The sequence below is a fragment of the Balaenoptera musculus genome, chromosome 8 (genome assembly GCF_009873245.2).
Source record: "Balaenoptera musculus isolate JJ_BM4_2016_0621 chromosome 8, mBalMus1.pri.v3, whole genome shotgun sequence".
Classification (NCBI taxonomy): Eukaryota; Metazoa; Chordata; class Mammalia; order Artiodactyla; family Balaenopteridae; genus Balaenoptera; species Balaenoptera musculus.
Genome location: NC_045792.1, coordinates 78647693 through 78657641, shown reverse-complemented (window position 1 = coordinate 78657641; position 9949 = coordinate 78647693). Strand labels below are relative to the sequence as shown.

At 40.8% G+C, this 9949-nt stretch overlaps 1 protein-coding gene across 1 annotated transcript; it reads right to left on the bottom strand.

Moving 5' to 3' along the window:
• Positions 1-4066: 4066 nt before the first annotated feature.
• On the bottom strand, positions 4067-9426 carry LOC118899556 (xaa-Pro aminopeptidase 3-like). Its single transcript, XM_036861330.1, is given in 3 exon segments — positions 4067-4100; positions 7525-8297; positions 8635-9426. Coding segments are annotated over 3 exon segments (1599 nt in total).
• Positions 9427-9949: the final 523 nt, after the last annotated feature.

Genomic DNA, 9949 nt, shown 5'->3' with positions numbered 1-9949 from the left:
GTATATATATGTATAATCTGAATCACTTTGCTGTACAGCAGAAATTAACACAACATTGTAAATCAACTATGTTTCAATTAATAAAACAAAGAAGAGGAAGAGAGAGTAGAGCTCCTTCTCTCTCTCTGCCATGTGAAGACACAGCAAGACGGTGGCTGCACAAGCCAGAAAGTAGGTTCTCACCAGGAACTGAATTTGCTGATACCTTGATCTTGGCCTTCCCAGTCTCCAGAATTTTGAGAAATAAATGTCTGCTTTAACATCTAGCATACGGTACTTTGTTATAGCAGCCCGAGCTGATGAAGGCAAATACCAACAATAAGATCAGTAAGCAGTGCTCCATTGGCTGTGGAAGATGAGGCAAAGTGAAGAAACTAAGATCATCCCAGGTTTTGGTCTTAAGAGAGTGTGTGCTAACTCTGTGAAAAATGCCAGTGGTAGTGTGATAGGGATTGCATTGAATCTGTAGATTGCTTTGGGTAGTATAGTCATTTTCACAATGTTGATTCTTCCAATCCAAGAACATGGTATATCTCTCCATCTATTTGTATCATCTTTAATTTCTTTCATCAGTGTCTTATAATTTTCTGCATACAGGTCTTTTGTCTCCTTAGGTAGGTTTATTCCTAGGTATTTTATTCTTTTTGTTGCAATGATAAATAGGAGTGTTTTCTTAATTTCACTTTCAGATTTTTCATCATTAGTGTATAGGAATGCAAGAGATTTCTGTGCATTAATTTTGTATCCTGCTACGTTACCAAATTCATTGATTAGCTCTAGTAGTTTTCTGGGAGAATCTTCAGGATTCTTTATGTATAGTATCATGGCATCTGCAAACAGTGACAGCTTTACTTCTTCTTTTCTGATTCGGATTCTTTTTATTTCTTTTTCTTCTCTGATTGCTGTGGCTAAAACTTCCAAAACTATGTTGAATAATAGTGGTGAGAGTGAGCAACCTTGTCTTGTTCCTCATCTTAGTGAAAATGGTTTCAGTTTTTCACCACTGAGGATGATGTTGGCTGTGGGTTTGTCATATATGGCCTTTATTATGTTGAGGTAAGTTCCCTGTATGCCTACTTTCTGGAGAGTTTTTATCATAAATGGGTGTTGAATTTTGTTGAAAGCTTTCTCTGCATCTATTGAGATGATCATATGGTTTTTCTCCTTCAATTTGTTAATATGGTGTATCATATTGATTGATTTGAGTATATTGAAGAATCCTTGCAAAAAAATTTCACAATTTGTATGGAAACACAAAAGACCCTGAGTAGCCAAAGCAATCTTGAGAAAGAAAAACAGAGCTGGAGGAATCAGGCTCCCGGAATTCAGACAATACTACTAAGCTACAGTAATTAAGACAGTATGGTACTGGCACAAAAACAGAAATATAGATCAATGGAACAGGATAGAAAGCCCAGAGATAAACCCACGCACATACAGTCACCTTATCTTTGATAAAGGAGGCAAGAATATACAATGGAGAAAAGACAGCCTCCTCAATAAATGGTGCTGGGAAAACTGGACAGCTACATGTAAAAGAATGAAATTAGAACACTCCTTAACACCATACACAAAAATAAACTCAAAATGGATTAAAGACCTAAATGTAAGGCCAGACACTATCAAACTCTTAGAGGAAAACATAGGCAGAACACTCTATGACATAAATCACAGCAAGATCCTTTTTGACCCACCTCCTAGAGAAATGGATGTAAAAACAAAAATAAACAAATGGGACCTAATGAAATTTAAAAACTTTGCACAGCAAAGGAAACCATAAACAAGATGAAAAGACAACCCTCAGAATGGGAGAAAATATTTGCAAATGAAGCAACTGACAAAGGATTAATCTCCAAAATTTACAATCAGCTCATGCAGCTCAATATCAAAAAAACAAATAACCCAATCCAAAAATAGGCGGAAGACCTAAATAGACATTTCTCCAAAGAAGATAAACAGATTGCCAACAAACACATGAAAGAATGCTCAACATCCTTAATCATGAGAGAAATGCAAATCAAAAGTACAATGAGGTATCATCTCACACCAGTCAGAATGGCCATCATCAAAAAATCTACAAAGAATAAATGCTGGAGAGGATGTGGAGAAAAGGGAACCCTCATACACTGTTAGTGGGAATGTAAATTGATACAGCCACTATGGAGAACATTATGGAGGTTCCTTAAAAAACTAAAAATAGAACTACCATATGACCCAGCAATCCCACTACTGGGCATATACACTGAGAAAACCATAATTCAAAAAGAGTCATGTACCACAATGTTCATTGCAGCTCTATTTACAATAGCCAGGACATGGAAGCAACCTAAGTGTCCATCGACAGATGAATGGATAAAGGAGATGTGGCACATGTATATGATGGAATATTACTCAGCCATAAAAAGAAACGAAATTGAGTTATTTGTAGTGAGGTGGATGGACCTAGAGTCTGTCATACAGAGTGAAGTAAGTCCGAAAGAGAAAAACAAATACAGTATGTTAACACATATATATGGAATCTAAAAAAAAAAAAAAGTGATCATGAAGAACCTAGGGGCAAGATGAGAATAAAGACACAGACCTACTAGAGAATGGACTTGAGGACACAGGGAGGGGGAAGGGTAAGCTGGGACAAAGTCAGAGAGTGGTAGTGTATATATGGACATATATACACTACCAAATGTAAAATAGATAGCTAGTGGGAAGCAGTCACATAGCACAGGGAGATCAACTCGGTGTTTTGTGACCAGCTAGAAGGGAGGGAGACGCAAGAGGGAAGAGGTATGGGAATATATGTATATGAATAACTGATTCACTTTGTTATAAAGCAGAAACTAACATACCATTGTAAAGCAATTATACTCCAATAAAAATGTTAAAAAAAAATTAAAAAACAAAAAAGAGAGTGTGTGGCCCATGGTCCTACTCACCAAACTGGGAAGACTAGGAGGAGGAGCAGTTTGGGAATGGGAGGGCAGGAAGAAATAAATGTTTTTCATGATTATCCTAATAATATATATCAATTTTAGAATTAATAGATAATAAAAAATCACTTGACTACTACCACATAGACATAACCACTCCCTTTATTTATTGTAGTTCCCTTTAGCGTTGTTTGTTCTTTGTTTCTTATAGAATTGCCGGAGTAATTTTCCCCCAACTACCCTAAAACATACCAATCTGGCAACCTTTCTGGAGAGGATTTATTTAACTCAAGATCTTGGACCGAAAATATCTAACATTAACCTCTAACGGTAACTCTGGCTTCCTTCTGTAAAATTTCAAATAAAAATAAATGAAATAAATGTTGCTGTTGGGAATTATTTGTTTTGGAAAAACAACTTACTGTTTCCACCAGGGCTAAGTCTTCAGGGAAATCCTGGACATTCATCCCTGTGACAGAATTCCTGGCCTGTGACTCAAGGGGCAGATGAGGTTATGCTTTCAGTGCTTACAAGAAACTAAATTCACTGGGTAATGATTTGTCTACACAGTCCAAATGGAAAGAGTAAAATGCACTTGGAGACACTCAGGGAAGTGGTATGAATCTCTGGTGTGCTATGGTCTATTTATTCCTTCATTTATTATTTTATTCTTCAGGAAATATTTATTTAATTTTTTACATTGTTTTATAGTTTATTTTTAAAATGACAGTAACAAATGGTCTTCCCTTGTTGGGGAATGACATATCTACCTTCAGTCAATAGGGCCTTAAAAAGTAACAGCACTTTGTCCAAATTGAACTTACATAATTGCACAAAAGTCATACAAAGCATTAAGAAATGCTCACAAAGACTGCAGTTCTCTCAGCTTCTCATGAAGCACACCCCAAGAGGCCTTGGTTTCAGTGGGGACCCCTGATCTGCATAATACTGTTGCTTACCCCAAGCTCCCCAGTGACACATAGGCAGAGGTGAGAGGAGCCAGGAAGACACATGTGCTTTGTGACAGTGGAATTCTGCTCTACAATTAGGGTTTAATGATGTATTCACCTTCTCATATTAGGATTAGTAAACACTTCAGCTGGAAGTACATTTGTCCAGGCTTAAAACTTAACCCTATCAGCTTAAGTTTTGGGATACAGATCCCGCTTCAGGAAACTAAAGTTAAAAAAAACAAAACAAAACAAAAGAACACACCGTAAAAACCTCTTCCAAGCAAGAGGTTGCTTGGAAACCTCTTTACACACACAAATAAGTTACCTTATCATTGATCATATGCCAGTTGAGGGATGGTAGACAGAGTCTCACTCAAATCCCAACTCTTGTTTTATGGATAGCAGTTACTGGAAACACTGTGTTACAAAGGACTCTGAGGTCACAGCTGAAACTGGTGGGACAGCCACTATGCTGTACTTACGTGACGTGGACACAGGACAGGGAAAGGCAGCACTCATGCATCATATTTGCAATCTTCCTATTATTAAGAAAGCTAAGGAGGATGTTGGTTATGTCTGTTTTGAAAAACATAACAAAGCCCAATTTTTCTATTTTAATGAGTTGCAATGTCTTTATCTGGGGATTTAACTTATTTTATGGATCTTAAACCCGATTAAGATATAATGTCTATAGTAGGAGTTTTCCTTTTCTGACCTTACAAAAATTAATTAAAAAGATAACAATATTTTGAAAGAAGACACACAAAGAGAACTTTAAGTCACCATGGGAAGCACCTTCCTAACTTGGGTATGACTATGGGAAGAGGAGAGCTATTATTCTATTTCTACTGCTGTGTTTCAAATAAAAAAACCGAGTCCTAGTTTAATTATAGAGAAAAACAACAATTCCTGAAGTAAAACCATAAAAGTATGTGGCAGAGCCCATCTAGATATACTTCTTTCCTTTAGATTATTGTTAATATTATTGTTAATATTTCAGCTGTATCTCTTCAATTCAGGGAGAAAAATTCCAATGTAACATTTGAAGCATGTTTTTAAAAATTAAGGTTTTCATTAGAAGAGCTTGGTGTATATATGAAGTATTTATTATACTGAAACATGGAGGGAAATGTGTGGCATGTCTGTGGTAAGGCTAAGAATGAACAAAATACCAGCACTGTGCAAAATTATGTGCTCAACCGATCCTGAATCGATCAGACAGTCCCTAAACCACTGCTCTGAGACATTCACTGTGTCATTTCTTGAAGGTCCTGATCGTCTGATGCAAATGTTAGCTGCTGCGGTTAATCGGGGACTCAAAGGACAATATGCCTGGGTCAGGGACTATAAATCACCAGAAGAATTCCACAACGGTCATCCTACGTGTGACTTGCAACACCTGTAGAACTTGCCAGGAATCCAGCCGGAAGAAGTCTGTTTCATGTCCAAGTAGGCTGCTATTCATAAGAGCCACCTAAGCTTTTAGCTAGAAACTTGAAGACTACAGAAGATGATTTATAGGAAGAAGAGGAAATTCCTTATTCCAGGATTGTAAGTGAACAAAGGAAACCCAATTCCAGAGAAAGGTTGTTGAGGCCATAGAGGCCGAGGGAGTGAGAAGCCAGAGTTGTGGGTTTCTTTTCAGTCCCCTCTTAGAAAGTCACAAGCCCAGGACTGAGAAGTTGGAGGGGGGTGAGGGGGGCGGGCGCAGGGATGATGACTCCAGCTGTGCAGCCATCCATCCCCACAGCTGCTGAGCAAAGCCGAGCATTTGCGGGTGAGCGCTGTCAGGACACAATTTGCATCACTTTGGTCACTAACATTATCTTTGTCTCCTGATGAAGTCACTGCCTGTCTGCTTTGGGCTCTGTACCTTGGGTTTCTCTGACAAGACGGGCAAACCTCTAGCACTGCAAGGAGTGTTTTGTTTTTTTTTTTTTAACATCTTTATTGGAGTATAATTGCTTTACAATGGTGTGTTAGTTTCTGCTTTATAACAAAGTGAATCAGTTATACATATACATATGTTCCCATATCTCTTCCCTCTTGCATCTCCCTCCCTCCCGCCCTCCCTATCCCACCCCTCTAGGTGGTCACAAACCACCTAGCTGATCTCCCTGTGCTATGCGGCTGCTTCCCACTAGCTATCTATTTTACGTTTGGTAGTGTATATATGTCCATGCCACTCTCTCACTTTGTCCCAGTTTACCCTTCTCCCTCCCCATATCCTCAAGTCCATTCTCTAGTAGGTCTGTGTCTTTATTCCCGTCTTGCCCCTAGGTTCTTCATAACCTCTTTTTTTTTTCTTCCTTAGATTCCATATATATGTGTTAGCATACTGTATTTGTTTTTCTCTTTCTGCAAGGAGTATTAATCTCCTAGCCCGTTCTTCCCTAAAGCAAATATTCTCTTAAAAATTTTTGAATTTATTTTCTAACAATCAGCATGTTTTATACATCTTGGGCTCATATTCAGGTTTAAAGGAGGGGGACACACTAGTTCTTAAAGCTTCCCCTTATGACAGAAGCTCCCAAATAACCTATCTGCAGTAGTCTAGCCCTGTTCACTTTGCAAAGTGAGTTTTATATAATTGCATCCAGTGCTGTGTTGAGGGAAACATGAGTCTTTACCATTGTCTTTCTAGTGCTAACGTCCAAGGAAGAAAAGGATCACAGGGTGTTTACAGGTACTGGGTAGGTTGCATATTTTGTTTTTATTGGCACTAGAGGAAATCACAGAATGATAACCAGGGTGTCTGTCTGAATACTGGATGCCATTCCTCTGACTTTAATAGGGTAAGTAGAGGATCTGCCCTTGGCCAGGGAAGCAGCTTCAGGGGTGTGCTCTGAGGGTCAATGCATTAAGAATCTATAAAGAAAGCATGGATGTCTGGGAAAGGAATCATCTTTAGATTGAGAACAGATGGATGGCGGGATGGATCTATAGCAGACACAGATATACTTTTCTTTCTTACATTTCCTTCCTTGTCAAGAATCTAAACACCTTCCAGGTCCCAGGCAACCAAATAGTAAGAAAGGCTCAAAAATGTTTTGTTCAATAACTAGTGTTGCTGGAATCTGGACTGTGGCTGAATGGTGTGACTGTAGGACACCAATGCCCTGAGGGCTCACGTGGCTCCGGTAGATACACGGGCTCCTGGATACGTAGGCAGGTGTTATGGAAGGTACGTACTGGCCTCCCACAATCACTGATGGGTGGTTTTCAGTGTAGGCAAAGACCTTGGTGATTGGCTCAAAATATATAAGCATTATCCAAAAATCTTATGATATTAGGTGGATATCAGGAAAAGTGCAGAAGGGGAAGGACCTGGAGAGAAGGAGAGAATTTATCCATGTGTTAACTGGAATGCATGGACATATGTAACCAAGATCTTTCTTTACATCTTAAAACTAAACTTGTCTGAGTCACTAATTCTACAGAATTAATGTTACTAAAGTTGCAGTAATATACAGTCCAAAAATTCATTTTCCCAGCTTTCTAGCTACATAAAACAGAAAAGACCATATACACAATTACATACACTCATATAGCTGCTGCACTCCCCAGTGGAACATGTATATAAATGTCCACACAGAGACCCCCAGAAAGCACACGTGCACAGAGGCCAACGTCCACCCCTCCTGAACCTGGTATGCATGTGGGTCGCCATGAAGGTCGAGGCCCTACTGCATATCTGTTCGATGTCATTCATCTCTTTGGGACAATCTGCAGAAACGATGAGAGGTGAGTCCTCAGTTACCACTACATTATCCTCAATCCGTACACCAAGACCATGGAACTTCTCAGGGGCATCTTTGTCATCCTCCGGAATATAAATACCTGGCTCCACTGTGATTACCATACCAGGCTGCAGAGGGAGGGAGCAGGGCACGTCTGGGATGTCGTGGACATCCATCCCGAGGTAATGGCCAACACAATGCGGGCAGTATTTTCGAGCAGCCTTGAAGGCATTATTTTCCTTAATGTTCTTCATGATCCCCAACTCTTTAAGCTTCTGTCCTATCAGTGTTAGCATCATGCTGTAGACGTTATCCAAGCTTGTTCCAGGGGAGCAGAGGGTCAGACAATCTCTCTGGACTTCTAGAACAGCTTCATAGCGTTCTGCCTGAGGTGCCGTGAACCTGCCATTGACAGGCCAGGTACGAGTGATGTCACTCACACAACAAGAAGACTCACAACCTCCATCCAGCAGCACCATTTCCCCATCCTCGATGCGTTGATTGTTTTTCACATGGTGCAGAGTGTTTGACCCATTACCTCCAGCAACCACAGGTGGGTAGCCTAAGACGTCTGCACCACGGGCCCGGCATTCAAATTCAAACTTAGCATAAAGAAAGCCTTCCTCTACAGGGGCTTTACTGGCAAACATGGTCTCTATGAAAGCCTGTGATGTCAGCTTCTTAGCAATCTGCATTCGTTAAATTTCTGCAGGAGATTTTTTTGGGGGGGCATTCATATATATATATATATTTAACATCTTTATTGGAGTATAATTGCTTTACAATGGTGTGTTAGTTTCTGCTGTATAACAAAGTGAATCAGCTATACATATACATATATCCCCATATCTCCTCCCTCTTGCGTCTCCCTCCCACCCTCCCTATCCACCCCTCTAGGTGGTCACAAAGCACCGAGCTGATCTCCCTGTGCTATGCAGCTGCTTCCCACTAGCTAGCTATTTTGCATTTGGTAGTGTATATATGTCCATGCCACTCTCTCACTTCATCCCTGCTTACCCCTCCCCATCACCGTGACCTCAAGTCCATTCTCTGTGTCTCTGCAGGAGATTTGATCAGCCTGAGACGCTGTACCAGCTGCTGCACAGCCCGAACCTTGTTCTTGCTCCTGGCTTTGACCTCTGCCAACCGCTGCATGTAGTCACAGTGGAGCTGTGTGTGAGTGGGCCTCATCCAGTCATACCACAGTGTACGTGTCTCAGCTTTCAGTTTCGGTCCAAGATGTTGAAATTCTTCCAGCGTATAGGCTTCGTCCCCTCCAGTTAGAGCTGTTGCTCCATCAGTACCAGATCGGGGGCCATCCCAAAGTTCTTGACTGGGATCTCTCTGAGGCACAAAAAGCATGGCCTTGTGTGCTGGTAACTGCTTGCCGGGGAGGCTTTGAAGGACCAGAATGCTATCAGGCTCTTGGTATCCACACAGGTACAGGAAATTGTTGTCTTGGTGGAAAGTATAGGGGATATCATCACTCAGATAGTATGTAGGGTTGGACAGCAGTACCACTGTGTGGTCTGTACCACTCTGCCCTTGTGCTTCCTTGTGGATCAGAGATATTAGTTTGTGTCTACGAAGTGTATGTTCCACCTGGGATAGTCCTGGCGTCACCTCCCCTGGTCTGAGGAGGTGTGGGTGTGTAAAGGGCCTGGGCTGGCCTAAGTATCGGTTTGGAATCCTCCTCTCTTGGATGGGCTGCAGGGAGTACCTTCGCTGTGAACATGACATGCATCTGGAGAGGCTGCGGGCGCTTGCTACTGCGGGAACAAGCTTAGTTGCTGAGAATAGTCAAGGCATTACCGCCATGTTTGCGCTTCAGGAAGGAAAGGCAGAAAATTCAGGAAATATTTATTGAGCACCTACCATATACCAGGTCCCGAGGTAAGTACCAGGGATCCAATGGTAAGCAAAATGGTCATTAATTCCCCAATTTGTTCAGTGAGTGGGGGCAAATCATTAAGCAAATACTTTCACAAATACATATATAAATGCCATGACAAAAAGTCCATCAACGAGTAGCTATTAAATGCTTACTATATACTCATCCTTGTGCTTAGTGCTGTGGGAACTACCAAGAGGGCTTAGATGACATTCATTCTCAACATCATTACCATCCAACTGGAGAAGCTTGTGCTCTCTGAAGTGATGAAGGACCACAAGTGCCCATCTGTGTAGTGCAGATGTGGTATGATGGGAGGTCAGCAAAAGAAGAAGCCAATGTTGGAGCACATCGTTTTTAATTTGAAAAAGTAATAAATAATAGGGATATATGTATATGTATAGCTGATTCACTTTGTTATACAGCAGAAACTAACACACC